At 44.4% G+C, this 18,120-nt stretch overlaps 1 protein-coding gene across 1 annotated transcript in view; it reads right to left on the minus strand.

Annotated features, from left to right (window-relative positions):
- The window catches only part of LOC114552171 (band 4.1-like protein 3), a 36,547-nt gene extending 21,530 nt beyond the window's left edge, over nucleotides 1–15,017 (minus strand). The window contains exons 1-7 of the mRNA XM_028572805.1: nucleotides 14,949–15,017; nucleotides 13,456–13,560; nucleotides 13,310–13,352; nucleotides 11,442–11,517; nucleotides 11,246–11,367; nucleotides 10,651–10,747; nucleotides 9,857–9,944 (exon numbers count right to left, since the gene is read on the minus strand). Of these exons, the coding sequence (XP_028428606.1) occupies nucleotides 9,857–9,944; nucleotides 10,651–10,747; nucleotides 11,246–11,367; nucleotides 11,442–11,517; nucleotides 13,310–13,352; nucleotides 13,456–13,560; nucleotides 14,949–15,002 (585 nt within the window). The 5' untranslated portion in view covers nucleotides 15,003–15,017. The remainder of the gene's footprint in view (nucleotides 1–9,856; nucleotides 9,945–10,650; nucleotides 10,748–11,245; nucleotides 11,368–11,441; nucleotides 11,518–13,309; nucleotides 13,353–13,455; nucleotides 13,561–14,948) is intronic.
- Nucleotides 15,018–18,120: the final 3,103 nt, after the last annotated feature.

Below are 18,120 nucleotides of genomic sequence, written 5' to 3' on the forward strand. Positions count from 1 at the left end.
TGGAGGTAGATTAAATGAGACTGAAGATGTTTGTATGAACTCACACATATTCAACACAAACACGTCTTACCTCTGATTTAGCTGTAGGCAAGCAGTCAAAGCGACTTCCTACCATCTTTCCATTCAGACAGACAGGCAGACAGACAGACAGGCAGGCAGACAGACAGAGACAACAAAAAGATAGAAAAGAAGAACAGCTGGTCTAAATGGGAAGATTAAAGGGGGGTTCAGAATTTTGGACATATGACCTCATTTCCAGGTTAGCCAGTGTGTTATTTATCAGTGGAGAGTGCGTAAGACTGTTTTTAGTGGCAGGCTAGCAGTTACTGTTGACTTGCGCTAGCCTAGCACCAGCTAACTCTGCAGCAGATAAATAACCCACTGGCTAACCTGGAAATGAGGTCCTATGTCCAAAATTCTGAACCCCCACTTTAAGCATGCTGCTATAGTCCAGTTCAGAGCAAAGATTGTGGAAGAGACGAGTGTAAACTTCTGTCTCCCTGAGAGTCTCCGGTCTGCAGCGTTCTGAAAGCTGCCGGTTTCCACCAATCAGACAAGATGCTGTATCATCTCCATAGAAACCACGCTCTTGACTTCAGACTTTTCAGGCTTGTTTGTAGCTGGATATCATTTGTAGCATCTTAAATATAAATGAAGAGAGTGATATCATTCCTGCTCTAGCTCCACCACATGCTGCTCTCTCTCTTCAGTCTCTCTCTAGCTCTCTCCACCACATACTGCTCTCTCTCCAGTCTCTCTCTAGCTCGCTCCACCACATACTGCTCTCTCTCTTCAGTCTCGTCTAGCTCCACCACATACTGCTCTCTCTCTTCAGTCTCTCTCTAGCTCCACCACATACTGCTCTCTCTCTTCAGTCTCTCTCTAGCTCTCTCCACCACATACTGCTCTCTCTCCAGTCTCTCTCTAGCTCCACCACATACTGCTCTCTCTCCAGTCTCTCTCTAGCTCCACCACATACTGCTCTCTCTCCAGTCTCTCTCTAGCTTGCTCCACCACATACTGCTCTCTCTTCAGTCTCTCTCTAGCTCGCTCCACCACATACTACTCTCTCTCTTCAGTCTCTCTCTAGCTCGCTCCACCACATACTGCTCTCTCTCCAGTCTCTCTCTAGCTCGCTCCACCACATACTGCTCTCTCTCCAGTCTCTCTCTAGCTCGCTCCACCACATACTGCTCTCTCTCTTCAGTCTCTCTCTAGCTCCACCACATACTGCTCTCTCTCCAGTCTCTCTCTAGCTCGCTCCACCACATACTGCTCTCTCTCTCCAGTCTCTCTCTAGCTCCACCACATACTGCTCTCTCTCCAGTCTCTCTCTAGCTCGCTCCACCACATACTGCTCTCTCTCTTCAGTCTCTCTCTAGCTCCACCACATACTGCTCTCTCTCTTCAGTCTCTCTCTAGCTCTCTCCACCACATACTGCTCTCTCTCCAGTCTCTCTCTAGCTTGCTCCACCACATACTGCTCTCTCTCTTCAGTCTCTCTCTAGCTCGCTCCACCACATACTACTCTCTCTCTTCAGTCTCTCTCTAGCTCGCTCCACCACATACTGCTCTCTCTCTCTTCAGTCTCTCTCTAGCTCTCTCCACCACATACTGCTCTCTCTCTATCCAGTCTCTCTCTAGCTCCACCACATACTGCTCTCTCTCTCTCCAGTCTCTCTCTAGCTCCACCACATACTGCTCTCTCTCCATTCTCTCTCTAGCTCGCTCCACCACATACTGCTCTCTCTTCAGTCTCTCTCTAGCTCGCTCCACCACATACTGCTCTCTCTCTTCAGTCTCTCTCTAGCTCCACCACATACTGCTCTCTCTCTCTCCAGTCTCTCTCTAGCTCCACCACATACTGCTCTCTCTCCAGTCTCTCTCTAGCTCGCTCCACCACATACTGTGCTCACACAGCTTGTTGAGCCTCCATCTAAAAGTCTGACATTCCCAACAGCGGACAGTTTGTAACATATAAATAAAATGGATTCTGGATCCTTTTATTTCTATGAAAGTCAGTTTGTAGCTGACTTCTCTGTTGGTCGTTTCCTGCAGTGCTCTGAAACAGTTTCTTCTCGCCTCGAGTCTTTGCTCTGAACTGGACTTAGCAATGCTATTAGTCAGTCAGATGTTGTTTCCACCGTGTGTTTATTGAACCGTTATTACAGGAGTAAATGAGAATATAATAATGAGTACATGAGATAAAAATTTCCTGGCTGAGACAGACTGCACAAACAGTTCCAGACATTTTAAAATAAAGATAAGAAATTACATACCTATATAAGTGAGAGTTAATCAAAGAGGTGTCCATTATCAGGAGATTAATGTACGACGGGGTTGCCTCTAACGAAGTTGTGTAGTTCCTGATAAAGGAAACCTTAAATGGCGATATATATATATATATATATATATATATATATATATATATATATATATATATATATATGTATATGTGTGTGTGTGTGTGTGTGTGTATAAATATAAGTCCCTCTGGCAAATAGTGTAGCGTACGTCTTTATTGTAAAAGGTAAGAACGGACAGAGTCTCTGTAAACGCTGTCTTTGTAAAGGTTGAAAGGAGCAATAAAGTTTTCTGTCTGTACAGACTGTTGTACGTTGCATCATCACCACGAAATATTCTCGTTCTGTGTGAAAGAACTCAAAAACAACGGTTCTAAAACATCTATTGACATGTGAATTAATCACATGAAAACATCCCTGGTGTGTAAAGACCTTAAAGCTTTAGTGCACGAATATTTTATATGAATGAACGCCGGTTAAAATTAAACTATTATTGTTCATCCAAAGCTAATTAACGGTCAGTGTAATGCTTATCAGTTATATTTTCTAAATACAAACGGACATTTGGAAAAACAGAAAAATGGGTTAAAATATCCAATTTTTCATTTTTTTCCGCCTTGACAAATTAAAAAATTGGATCTTTAAACTGTTTTTCCAATTTTCCAGTTTCTTATTCAGAAGATCAGAAATTTAGTAAAATTACAAAATTGCGTCTGAGCTCCAATTATTCAATATAATAATAATAATACTGCCATGGTATTCTCTCCCTTGTTCCACCTAGCTACGCACCCCCCCAGCCCCCCCACTTGAAACCATCAGTTGCAAAAACCTCTGACCCCAAAGTCTTTCAGTTTTTTATTTTGGTCCATATGCAGTTAATATGCTGCATATTCCACAAACTAGAGGGAGAGAATACCATGGCAGCATTGAATAATTGGAGCTCAGACACAATTTTTTAATTTGTCATGGTGGAAAAAAATGAAAGATTTGATATTTGAACCCATTTTTCTGTTTTTCCAAATGTGCGTTAGTGTTTAGAACATTGAACTGATAAGTGTGACACGGACCGTTAACCCTCTCGGCTCCACAAACTCTCTCTGTGTTACTATAGCTGTTTACTAAGTGGTATCGTTCGATCAATGAATCTATTATTTGTCCCAGAGGGCGATGTCACAACATAAAATATGTATATATGTAATCTTAGTGATGCTTCATGTCACCGCTGAGAAAGCAAAGCACAGCGTTCAGCTTTGGAGAGGAAGAGGACATAAACACTACAAGATAATAATTAATCCCATTGTGTTTTATAATCCCCTGTGTTGTTGTCATTACTCAGAATTCCTCATGGGGGCGTCAAACTCTGCTCTAGAGCTTAGAGCAAAATGTGCATAAAAAGTGTTCAGGACTTCAGAAAAAGTTCTTTACGTTGTGAAATGCTCATGTTGTTAATTTCATGTTCAGGTTTATGTTTGTAAGTGAAGAGATCTCTGTGGATCCAACTTCAGATCAGACATGAGTCTCTAAGCCCTAAACCCTAAACCCTAAAACCTAAAGCCTAAGACCTAAGCCCTAAACCATAAGCCCTAAACCCTAAACCCTAAGACCTAAAGCCTAAGTCCTAAGCCCTAAAGCCTAAAGCCTAAACCCTAAGCCCTAAACCCTAAAACCTAAACCCCTAACCCAGATCTAAGTGATGCGAAGTAGAACTGAACCTAAATGAACCTCTCTGTTACTGAGGCTCAATCAATGGAAACAGTCATGGAAAAATCACTACTGAGACACACACACACACAAACACACACACATACTCACACACATACACACACACACACATACTCTCTTTCTCTCTCACACACACACACACACACATACTCTTTCTCTCTCACACACACACACACACACATACTCTCTTTCTCTCTCTCACACACACACACACACACACACTCTCTCTCTCTCTCTCTCTCTCTCTCTCTCACACACACACACAGAGACACACATACACACTCACACACTCCCATACACACACACAGGCACACACACACACACTGATTGATCGTGGACAGGAAGTGGGTCATGCAGCTCTGACACGATCACATGACGGTTTGTTTAGTTCTCTTCACTGAAGGACGAATGGTTCTAAAACAAACTCGTACCGCCATATGATGGTCACCTGTTCATCAGATCACCTGTTCATCAGGTTACCTGTTCATCAGATCACCTGTTCATCAGGTTACATGTTCATCAGATCACCTGTTCATCAGATCACCTGTTCATCAGATCACCTGTTCATCAGATCATCTGTTCATCAGGTTACCTGTTCATCAGGTTACCTGTTCATCAGATCACCTGTTCATCAGATCAACTGTTCATCAGATCATCTGTTCATCAGGTTACCTGTTCATCAGGTTACCTGTTCATCAGATCACCTGTTCATCAGGTCACCTGTTCATCAGGTTACCTGTTCATCAGATCACCTGTTCATCAGATCATCTGTTGTCTTCCTGAGGTTACCTGCCCTGATGTGTTTACCTGTTCATCAGAGGGCTATTGCACAAAACCAAATGATTAAGCCGGGATATTCCAGTTATCCTGGATGAATTTAGCCTTGACATTGTTGCACAAAAGCAGAAGCACCTAAGTTACCATGGAGATTTGTTCTGTGCAGCTAGCCTGCTCCTGACCAGGCTAACAGCCAGGCTAACAGCTAGCCTGCTCCTGACCAGATTAACAGCCAGGCTAACAGTTAGCCTGCTCCTGACCAGGCTAACGGCCAGGTTTCTGTTCATATTGTTGTTAGAAGTTTGATCAAAATATTACAAAGCTATTGAGTGAGGTTATTCAGTGTGCCGATGTTCTGCAATAGCAGCAATCGGCAGAATGACTATTATGCCTCATACTTATTCTGCCACATTTTTGTCCTGCTACTAGTCACGGAGCGTTGCCAACATATGCACACAAAAATACATGAAAATGTGTGTAATGATCGGGAATGGTGTGCTATGACTTTTCTAAGAGATTTGCCGCTCGGCTTTCACGAAATCAGCAAACAAAATAGTCCCGTAGACTTCACATAAACTTTTGGCTCTGTTCATACCAGCTGCCGATAGAAACAATGAAAACATATATATCTGGAAGGACGCAGATGGTTCCCTGTTTGTTACCTGCTCCTTGTCCCATATATTTGACACCACAAACATAAAAACCACATCAATGAGTTCGCCAGACCTTTATCCTTCTTGTGATGATACTATTTTTGCTGTTTGGACCCACGGTTTTTGAATTACAGAACAAACTTAAGAGGTATAATTATCATTAAATGGACATGTTTGACCCATGGAAGATACTGTCTCCCCCTCCCTCCTCTACTCCCTCATTGTGGAAATCACCATAGCAACAAGTTCTGACACACACACCTCCTATCATGGAGACTCTTTACTGTAGGCCATGTTGTCCTCTCTTTACAGGACATGTCTAACAGCAGATTTACTGTTAGCTAGTGTCATTCGGATGTGCACCAAGTAGTAGGTACACTGTCAAAATTTCCTGTGGAATTTTCTAGTTGAACATTATAACTTAGTCTTCATTAAGTGTCTGATGAAGTGGTGAGTGTGATTATTGAACAGTCTTCATTAAAGGGGTGATAGAATGCAAAACTGATTTCACCCTGTCATAGTTGAATAACAACAGTTCGGTGGGTAAATAGGACATACATAGAAGCTCAAAGTCCCACTGACACCCCTTTACTATGATAATCTCATATTTTGAAACTGCCGCTAAAAACGGGCGAATCTCAACAAAGCTGGAAGTTGACGTCAACCTCCCAAAAACCGGAACCTTTGTCAGCCCATGGGTGTTTACATAGGCTACACAACTGACCTGAGATCAGGTAGTACATTTACATAGGCTACACAACTGACCTGAGATCAGGTAGAACATTTACATAGGCTACACAACTGACCTGAGATCAGGTAGTACATTTAAATAGACTACACAACTGACCTGAGATCAGGTAGTACATTTACATAGGCTACACAACTGACCTGAGATCAGGTAGAACATTTACATAGGCTACACAACTGACCTGAGATCAGGTAGAACATTTACATAGGCTACACAACTGACCTGAGATCAGGTAGAACATTTACATAGGCTACACAACTGACCTGAGATCAGGTAGTACATTTATATAGGCTACACAACTGACCTGAGATCAGGTAGAACATTTACATAGGCTACACAACTGACCTGAGATCAGGTAGTACATTTACATAGGCTACACAACTGACCTGAGATCAGGTAGAACATTTACATAGGCTACACAACTGACCTGAGATCAGGTAGAACATTTACATAGGCTACACAACTGACCTGAGATCAGGTAGTACATTTACATAGGCTACACAACTGACCTGAGATCAGGTAGAACATTTACATAGGCTACACAACTGACCTGAGATCAGGTAGAACATTTACATAGGCTACACAACTGACCTGAGATCAGGTAGTACATTTACATAGGCTACACAACTGACCTGAGATCAGGTAGTACATTTACATAGGCTACACAACTGACCTGAGATCAGGTAGTACACAACTGACCTGAGATCAGGTAGTACATTTACAAAGGCTACACAACTGACCTGAGATCAGGTAGAACATTTACAAAGGCTACACAACTGACCTGAGATCAGGTAGTACATTTACATAGGCTACACAACTGACCTGAGATCAGGTAGTACACAACTGACCTGAGGTCAGGTAGAACATTTACATAGGCTACACAACTGACCTGAGATCAGGTAGTCTTCTGAATCTAGCTAGGTCACACAGATCTCTGCTATTCCATTACAAAATTCACTTCTGAAACTTTTTTATGCGAGAAATCAACTATGTAAAGCTCAAATATGGGCCATGTTATGAAAATGGATGGCTAATTGCAAATTTTGTCCGACTGTGTGTCGAAGTTCAGCGCCGGTGCTGCCTGTGTTGCTGCCTCGCGGCCCAGCCTGCCTTCCTTCTCAGACCCCGGCCTGCTATGAGGTACTTGGAGCTCCGTCATGACTGGCAGCCCACAGCACTACATACCCGCTCAAAGTCACCGTCTCTTCAGCTAATAGACCACCAAATGCCCCTGCTCTGACAGAGCTCCAGGGCCTGAAACTCCTCTCTTCCTGCTAGCTAAATGCCCGGTGTAGGTGAGTGTATCTGTTTAGTTGTGAATCTGTTACCACAGATTCCAGTTAATCTTTTAATGTGGGTAATTATAATGTGTTGAGTTACTTAAACGATTGGGGAAATAAACACCGCTTGTCCGCGAGTCTCATTGATAGAGCCTGTGGCTGGATGGAGCTCTATCAATGAGAGCTAGCTAGCCTCCTCTTAGAATTCCTCTGAAATTCAGAAATATTCATTAACTTGAAATCGGACACCGTTGTTAGCTTTATAAGACATTTAGCTAGATGTTGTATACGTGGCGTGACGAAATTCAAACTGTAAATATACTCAGAATTACACCGAAAATGAAGCTAACTATCCGTGATTTGTAGCTACAAATGGGTTACATCCAGCCACAGGCTCTATCAATGGGACTCGCGGACAAGCAGTGTTTATTTCCCCAATCGTTTGTTTAAGTAACTCAACAAATTATAATTACACACATTAAAAGATGAACTGGAACCTGTGGTAACAAGCTCGCTGACCGTGCTCTCACTCTCACACACGTATCTGATGAAGTGGTGAGTGTGGTTATGTATCTGATGAAGTGGTGAGTGTTATTAAGTATCTGATGAAGTGGTGAGTGTTATTAAGTATCTGATGAAGTGGTGAGTGTGATTATATATCTGATGAAGTGGTGAGTGTGATTATATATCTGATGAAGTGGTGAGTGTGATTATATATCTGATGAAGTGGTGAGTGTGATTATATATCTGATGAAGTGGTGAGTGTGATTATATATCTGATGAAGTGGTGAGTGTTATTAAGTATCTGATGAAGTGGTGAGTGTGATTATATATCTGATGAAGTGGTGAGTGTGATTATATATCTGATGAAGTGGTGAGTGTGATTATATATCTGATGAAGTGGTGAGTGTGATTATATATCTGATGAAGTGGTGAGTGTTATTAAGTATCTGATGAAGTGGTGAGTGTGATTATATATCTGATGAAGTGGTGAGTGTGATTATATATCTGATGAAGTGGTGAGTGTTATTAAGTATCTGATGAAGTGGTGAGTGTGGTTATATATCTGATGAAGTGGTGAGTGTTATTAAGTATCTGATGAAGTGGTGAGTGTGGTTATATATCTGATGAAGTGGTGAGTGTTATTAAGTATCTGATGAAGTGGTGAGTGTTATTAAGTATCTGATGAAGTGGTGAGTGTGATTATATATCTGATGAAGTGGTGAGTGTGGTTATGTATCTGATGAAGTGGTGAGTGTGGTTATGTATCTGATGAAGTGGTGAGTGTGGTTATGTATCTGATGAAGTGGTGAGTGTTATTAAGTATCTGATGAAGTGGTGAGTGTGGTTATATATCTGATGAAGTGGTGAGTGTTATTAAGTATCTGATGAAGTGGTGAGTGTGATTATATATCTGATGAAGGGGTGAGTGTTATTAAGTATCTGATGAAGTGGTGAGTGTGATTATATATCTGATGAAGTGGTGAGTGTTATTAAGTATCTGATGAAGTGGTGAGTGTGATTATATATCTGATGAAGTGGTGAGTGTTATTAAGTATCTGATGAAGTGGTGAGTGTGATTATATATCTGATGAAGTGGTGAGTGTTATTAAGTATCTGATGAAGTGGTGAGTGTGATTATATATCTGATGAAGTGGTGAGTGTTATTAAGTATCTGATGAAGTGGTGAGTGTGATTATATATCTGATGAAGTGGTGAGTGTTATTAAGTATCTGATGAAGTGGTGAGTGTGATTATATATCTGATGAAGTGGTGAGTGTTATTAAGTATCTGATGAAGTGGTGAGTGTGATTATATATCTGATGAAGTGGTGAGTGTTATTAAGTATCTGATGAAGTGGTGAGTGTGGTTATATATCTGATGAAGTGGTGAGTGTTATTAAGTATCTGATGAAGTGGTGAGTGTGGTTATATATCTGATGAAGTGGTGAGTGTTATTAAGTCTCTGATGAAGTGGTGAGTGTGGTTAAGTCTCTGATGAAGTGGTGAGTGTGGTTAAGTCTCTGATGAAGTGGTGAGTGTGGTTAAGTCTCTGATGAAGTGGTGAGTGTGGTTATATATCTGATGAAGTGGTGAGTGTTATTAAGTCTCTGATGAAGTGGTGAGTGTGGTTATATATCTGATGAAGTGGTGAGTGTGGTTAAGTCTCTGATGAAGTGGTGAGTGTGGTTAAGTCTCTGATGAAGTGGTGAGTGTGGTTATATATCTGATGAAGTGGTGAGTGTTATTAAGTCTCTGATGAAGTGGTGAGTGTGGTTATATATCTGATGAAGTGGTGAGTGTGGTTAAGTCTCTGATGAAGTGGTGAGTGTGGTTAAGTCTCTGATGAAGTGGTGAGTGTGATTGTGTTTACCGTTGCGTGATGAAGGTCGACTCCGTACATGGAAAGTTTCTTCACATTGTCGAGGAAGTTCATCTCTGCTTCGGCCGGAGTCATTCCTCTAAACACACAAATACACAATAATGAACTCACACAATCACACAATAATAAACAATCACACACGATCACACAATAATAAACAATCACACACAATCACACTATCGCACACAATCACACTATCACACACAATCACACTATCACACGATCACACAATAAACTAAAACACAATCACACAATCACACAAATACACACAATCACACAATAATAAACTATCACACAACACAATCACACTATCACACAATCACACAATCACACAATCACAAACAATCACACAATCACACAAATACACACAATTCAATAAGGTTCAAATCTCTATTTATTAAAACTGCAATGTTCAAGTAAAATACATTTTTAGTGCAACCTGAAGCCAGATGTAGACTACCAATCAACCTGAATGTGTGTGTCTGTGTGTGTGTGTCTGTGTGTGTGTCTGTGTGTGTGTCTGTGTGTGTGTGTGTGTGTGTGTGTGTGTGTGTGTGTGTGTGTGTGTGTGTGTGTCTGTGTGTGTCTGTGTGTGTGTGTGTGTGTGTGTGTGTGTGTCTGTGTGTGTGTGTGTGTGTGTGTGTGTGTGTGTGTGTGTGTGTGTGTCTGTGTGTGTGTCTGTGTGTGTGTCTGTGTGTGTGTGTCTGTGTGTGTGTGTGTGTGTCTGTGTGTGTCTGTGTGTGTGTGTGTGTCTCTGCGTGTGTGTGTGTGTGTGTTAGAAGAACCTGAATGTTTTGTGCAGCTCCATGATCTTTTCCTCCATTTCTTTAGTTTGTGTCGGAGCAAAACCGATTTCAGCGACGTAATCTGAACCGCACTCATCTGGAATATAAACAGAGAGACAGACAGGTGGCCAGAGAGACAGACAGGTGGTCAGAGAGACAGACAGCTGGTCAGAGAGACAGACAGCTGGTCAGAGAGACAGGTCAGATTGGACTATGGGCAGGTACAACAGAAAGTAGGAGGAGGTACAACAAGAAGGAGGAGGGGGGTACAACAGGAAGGAGGAGGGGGGTACAACAGGAAGTAGGAGGGGGGTACAACAGGAAGGAGGAGGGGGGTACAACAGGAAGTAGGAGGGGTGTACAACAGGAAGGAGGAGGGGGGGTACAACAGGAAGTAGGAGGGGGGTACAACAGGAAGGAGGAGGGGGGTACAACAGGAAGTAGGAGGGGGGTACAACAGGAAGGAGGAGGGGGATACAACAGGAAGGAGGAGGGGGGTACAACAGGAAGTAGGAGGGGGGTACAACAGGAAGGAGGAGGGGGTACAACAGGAAGGAGGAGGGGGGTACAACAGGAAGTAGGAGGGTGTTGTTACCGGGGTCGTAGTCTCCGAGCTCTGATTGGACGGTGTAGGAGCCGAGGATGGTGTGAGTTGCGAAGGAACACGGGAGTCGCCCAGAAACGACATCCTGTCTGAGCTGGAGACACAGGAAGTACCTGCAGACAGACAGGAAGTGCTCAGACAGCTGATACAGGTGTGCCAGATCATTGACTGACAGGTGAGTGTTTACCTGGTGATGTCCTCAGACAGCTGGGCGGGGTCGGGGGGGTAAAACTTCACGTTAAACGAGAAGTTCCAGGGAACGCCTGAGAGACAGAAACAGAGCTGTTACCATGGTAACCCTGTAACCACGGTAACCCATTAACAACCCTGTAACCCTACACGGCCCAAAAAGCCCCTAAAGCCCCTCCCTACGCGGCCCACAGAGCTCTCTAAAGCCCCTCCCTCACGCCCCACAGAGCTCTCTAAAGCCCCTCCCCACGCCCCACAGAGCTCTCTAAAGCCCCTCCCTACGCGGCCCACAGAGCTCTCTAAAGCCCCTCCCTACGCGGCCCACAGAGCTCTCTAAAGCCCCTCCCTACGCGGCCCACAGAGCTCTCTAAAGCCCCTCCCCACGCGGCCCACAGAGCTCACTAAAGCCCCTCCCCACGCGGCCCACAGAGCTCACTAAAGCCCCTCCCCACGCGCCCACAGAGCTCACTAAAGCCCCTCCCCACGCCCCACAGAGCTCTAAAGCCCCTCCCTACGCGGCCCACAGAGCTCTCTAAAGCCCCTCCCCACGCGGCCCACAGAGCTCACTAAAGCCCCCCCCACGCGGCCCACAGAGCTCACTAAAGCCCCTCCCGCCGCCCACAGAGCTCTCTAAAGCCCCTCCCTACGCGGCCCACAGAGCTCACTAAAGCCCCTCCCTACGCGGCCCACAGAGCTCTCTAAAGCCCCTCCCTACGCGGCCCACAGAGCTCACTAAAGCCCCTCCCCACGCGGCCCACAGAGCTCTCTAAAGCCCCTCCCTACGCGGCCCACAGAGCTCACTAAAGCCCCTCCCTACGCGGCCCACAGAGCTCTCTAAAGCCCCTCCCTACGCGGCCCACAGAGCTCTCTAAAGCCCTCCCCACGCCCACAGAGCTCACTAAAGCCCCTCCCTACAGCCCACAGAGCTCTCTAAAGCCCCTCCCCACGCCCCACAGAGCTCACTAAAGCCCCTCCCCACGCCCCCACAGAGCTCTAAAGCCCCTCCCTACGTGGCCCACAGAGCTCACTAAAGCCCCTCCCTACGCGGCCCACAGAGCTCTCTAAAGCCCCTCCCCACGCCCCACAGAGCTCACTAAAGCCCCTCCCCACGCCCCACAGAGCTCTCTAAAGCCCCTCCCCACGCCCACAGAGCTCACTAAAGCCCCTCCCTACGCCCACAGAGCTCTCTAAAGCCCCTCCCCACGCCCCCACAGAGCTCTCTAAAGCCCCTCCCCACGCGCCCACAGAGCTCACTAAAGCCCCTCCCTACAGCCCACAGAGCCTCTAAAGCCCCTCCCCACGCCCCACAGAGCTCACTAAAGCCCCTCCCTACGCCCCACAGAGCTCTCTAAAGCCCCTCCCACGCCCCCACAGAGCTCTCTAAAGCCCCTCCCTACGCGCCCACAGAACTCTAAAGCCCCTCCCTACGCGGCCCACAGAGCTCTCTAAAGCCCCTCCCCACGCCCCACAGAGCTCACTAAAGCCCCTCCCACGCGCCCACAGAGCTCACTAAAGCCCCTCCCCACGCCCCCACAGAGCTCACTAAAGCCCCTCCCACGCCCCACAGAGCTCTCTAAAGCCCCTCCCCACGCCCCCACAGAACTCTCTAAAGCCCCTCCCTACGCCCCACAGAGCTCTCTAAAGCCCCTCCCCACGCCGCCCACAGAGCTCACTAAAGCCCCTCCCTACGCGGCCCACAGAGCTCTCTAAAGCCCCTCCCCACGCGGCCCACAGAGCTCTCTAAAGCCCCTCCCCACGCGAGTTAAAAGTGCTTAACTTTTGGTAACTCCATGAATGTCTGGTTCATGAGACTAAACTGACCAATCAGGATCAAGTTTCTAAGATAAAGTGGGCGGAGCTACAGACCTCGGACCTGCTTCTTCATCTCCTTTGATGGATCCAACCAGTTCTATAAGACAGACAGGTTAGCGAGACAGAGATGTTAGACAGACAGACAGGTAACAGAGACAGGCAGGTAAGAGAGACAGACAGACAGACAGACAGACAGGTACCTTGTTGTTGTCAGCGTCTCTGAAGCTCAGAGCGAAGTAATCTCTCTCCAGCAGGTTGACGTGTTCACAGACTTTATTAAACAGCTGAAACCCACGAGCTCGCTTCTACAGACAGAGAGTTTACGTTATATTATAACTATAATAACTCGCGCGAGTTATGAACGCCATGACAGACGGCGGAAGAGCTATGCTGTAGACAGATGGCAAGCTAAATGCGTACGTTTTCATTTGTGTTTGTGTTCTCACATTCACAAGAATGCAGAGTAATCCTCACCAACACAAGCATGTTTATGTATTGCCTTTCTGTTTTAAATGAGTGATACATAAAATTATCCTCAACCAGCTAGCTAGCTAGCTGCCATGCTAACCAGCTGTTCCTGCTAACAGGACCAACCCCATGATGACCCACATAACTAACATCGGTTATTCACTGATCTAGCTACATATCAAAAAAAAGAAAGCCGTTCCCTTGATCACTTTACTTAACACACATACATGCTACGCCGTTAGCGTAGCATCGCATACCTCTAACCCAGCCAGCTACAAAGCATCCAGACTTTTAAAAGCTTTGAGATCAGCACCAGGATATGGGGATACCCCGTTTACAACATGGTGGTACAGATCGTGTGGACTGAAGTCGGGCAGACTCTGCGATTTAATGAGGTCCGCAAAAACGGAGGGAGGAAGAATGAAGGGTCGGAATCCAATCCTGCTATCTCCACCTTCTCCAAATACCTCTCTTTGTGAGCACCTACCAGATGCCCTACCTCGACCGATAACGGCACAACAACTTGTTGATAATATAAGAAGCCATAAAGCCATAAATACAGTTTATTTAGTGTTATGTATTTCAAACTGATTGCTAACTATGAAACTTCCGCTCGTCTACTACACTGTTTAGCCGATGATTTGCCATCCATCATGACGTCATTACGTGGTCGTGGTGACGTATGTGCAAAGGGTTTATATCTTTTAATGGGACAACACTGAAGAAATGACCCTTTGCTACAATGTAAAGTATTAAGTGTCCAGCTTGTATAACAGTGTAAATGTACTGTCCCCTCAAAATAACTCAACACACAGCCATTAATGTCTAAACCACTGGACACTAAAGTCAGTACACCCCTATGTTAAATTCCCATAGAGGCAGGCAGATGGTTATTATAAAGGCCAGTTATTTTATGGATCCAGGATACTATGCATCCTGATAAAGTTCCCTTGGCCTTTGGAATTAAAATACCCCCCCATCATCACATACCCTTCACCATACCTAGAGATTGGAATGGGGTACTTTCCATAAAATCATCTCTCAATGCAAATCACACCAGTTATTAGGTTAACTGAAATCAAACCATGCCAATGTGTTTAGACATTTAGCTGGACACTTAATACTTTAGATTGGAGCAAAGTGTAAATTCTTCAGTGTTGTCTCATTAAAAGATATAATGAAATATTTAGTAAAATGTGTATATATATATATATATATATATTACCTCCACGGTGCAGGTGAACAGCGAGCCGTCCAGCAGCGTGACGCGGCTCTGCATCGTCCTGAAGCTCAGGGCGTTTCTGGCCGGAGAGCGAGCGATGCGACTGCTCGATGACAGCGGACTGGACGAGTCCTCGGCCAATGAGCTGTGAGCGTGGCTTCCCCCTCCCTGTTTGGGTGTGGAGTGGGCGGCGGCTTCAGGGAAAGACTCCGCCTCCTGGGTACCTGGCTCTGTCGTCATCATGATTCACCTGAGACACAGGGACAACACGGTTACCATGGAGACTAATGATGCTGCGAGCTAGAAACAGGATACAGGTCTTTCTAATCACAGCAACTCAAAGGTAAAAAACAACAACTCCCAGGATGCATTTCACTGCAAACAGCCAATCACAGAGCTTCAGACTTTGCGACTCATCAATTATCAAAATAGTTGGAGATTAATTTAAATGAATAATGTTTGCTGCTTGATGATGACATCACCCCAAGTCCCGTGGTTACCATGGTTACCGCCTAATGACCCCCTCCAGCTGCCCGGTGAAGGGTTGCCATGGCAACACATGGGGGTGGGGGGGATTAAAGGGGAGGGACAATCAGATGTAATCTGGATTGAGACAGATGCTCCCGACTCACATCTGAATTATATATTACAACTCAATATTATATTTATATATTCAGACAAAAATAAAATCCCTAAAAACAAAAATATAAAAACATAGTTTGATAAGATTTAAATGATGTTCTTATTATTGTGGTTATACATTCTTATTATATATTATTATTATTATATTATCATTGTATTATTATTATTATATATTATTATTGTTGTTATTATTACACATTCTACACATTTTACACATTCATCCCTCTTCAGATCACAATTTCTTTATTTATTTGTATAGATTATTACAGAGGTACATAATATGTAAATCTATAACGTAGACTTGATGCGGTAGTTTCCGGTCGTCCTGCAGCAGGAAACACCCCGCTGCAACACACACACACACACACACACACACACACACACACACACACACACACACACATATACACACACACACACACACACACACAGACTCTGAGCGGCGGTGATGGAGCAGAATGATGCGCTCTCTTTCTCTCTCTGATCGATAATAAAACATATAATCAGATCTAATCCTCCGTTTAGTTTTTCTGTTTCAGTGAATCAGACAGACAGGCAGATTTACCTGTGTGTGTCTCTCTCTCTCTCTCTCCTCTCCTCCTCGTGCAGGACGCTGCCTCTCTTCCTCCCGGTATCTGACGCTTTTTTTTTTTACTACGTCATCTCTCTCTTTACGACACAACGCACGGCGGCGGGGCGGTGACGTCACGACGCACGGTGTGGGACAGCTGCTTGTATTAAATAGTTTAATGAAGTTTTATTTCATTTGGGATTATTTATGAAAGAGTAAGATCCTTTCAGTTTAACGTGAAACAGCCCCGAAATCACCGTCACCAAACTAAACCAGACTCCATGTAAATAATCAGGACTTTTATCATCGTAAACACACTTCATTCAAAGTGGACAGAAACTAAATAAAACTACCAAAAGCCGCATTGGTTCATCTTTCCACTGTTCCAACAATCACCACTCTGGTTTGGTTGAAATAAACCCTTAATTCATCCATTTACATGTGGAAATATGCTGGCTCTATACACGCTAAAAATCCTGATTATTTACATGGAGTCTGGTGGAGATATGCTGGCTCTATACACGCTAAAAGTCCTGATTATTTACATGGAGTCTGGTGGGTTTTGCGATGGCTTTACTTAACAAAGGTCCGTTATTGCTGCATGTTGTTAGTGTGTAAGGGGCCTCGGCCCCGTTCATACATGTAGGAACCATTATCTAAACTGGTATTAATATGTAAATATATAGTGTGTGTCTCTTTGTGTGTGTGTGTGTGTGTGTGTGCGTGCGTGCGTGCGTGCGTGTTTATGTGTGTGTGTGTGTGTGTGTGTGTGTGTGTTACTCACATTTAGGAGACAGGAAGTTATGGAGGAAGACAGACAAAGCAGAGAGAGAAGACTTTGAGTTAACTTGATTGTTAATGTGAGTACAGTAGTAAAATATATATATATATATATATATATATATATATATATATATATATATATATATATATATATATATTAGGGCTGTCAAAATTCACGCGTTAATTTTTGCGTTAATTTTTTAATATTTAACTCGTTAAAAAAAATTAACGAAATTAACGCAGCTGTGTTTGTTTACTTCATGTGGCGGCTGAGAAACGTAATACATCTACATAACAGCAGGCGGCGCTACTCTGTATTGTTGCCCAAGTAATGAAAACCGGCAGCTGATTGGACGAACGCGTCACATGGGTTTGTTTTCTCCGGATATTGAGAGCCAGACTGTCATGGCGGCCGTTCAGAATACGATCTCATATTGTACTAAAATAGTTCACTGGAACATGTTTCTGGAAACATTTTAAGAGAGAAATAGGCCGTGATGCAGTTGCTGAATCGGTCTTCATTTCAGATCAACAAAGGTCAGTTTAGAAGATTTTCGTCAGATTTTGAGACTAGTCACGTCACCTCACTCCGCTCGCCATTTCCGGGTGATTCCCGACTGCCCCCCCCTCCGACTGAACTCTCGGCTCGTCGGAGATGAACCGAACTCTCGGCTCGTCGGAGATGAACCGAACTCTCGGCTCGTCGGAGATGAGCTGAACTCTCGGCTCGTCGGAGATGAACCGAACTCTCGGCTCGTCGGAGATGAACCGAACTCTCGGCTCGTCGGAGATGAACCGAACTCTCGGCTCGTCGGAGATGAGCCGAACTCTCGGCTCGTCGGAGATGAACCGAACTCTCGGCTCGTTGGAGATGAACTGCTCCTCGTCTGTAAAGTAGACGAGAGCAGGCGACAGCAGCCGGGGACGGGGACAACAATCTGCTCTAAAGTCAGACGTTTCAGCAGCCTTCAGCAGGACTAAATAAGCCAAACTGTTGCTGCTGTTGTTCTGAAAGATATTAAACATTCTGAACTTAGCAAAACCTTTCCTTGTTTGTTTAGCATTTAAATATCCATTATTACAAGCTTCAGTCTCAATTTAAAAAAGCGATTAATCGCGATTAATTACAGCAAATTGTGCAATTAATTAGTTAATTTTGTTTAATCGATTGACAGCCCT

This window comes from Perca flavescens, unplaced genomic scaffold, assembly GCF_004354835.1.
Source record: "Perca flavescens isolate YP-PL-M2 unplaced genomic scaffold, PFLA_1.0 EPR50_1.1_unplaced_scaf_9, whole genome shotgun sequence".
Classification (NCBI taxonomy): domain Eukaryota; kingdom Metazoa; phylum Chordata; class Actinopteri; order Perciformes; family Percidae; genus Perca; species Perca flavescens.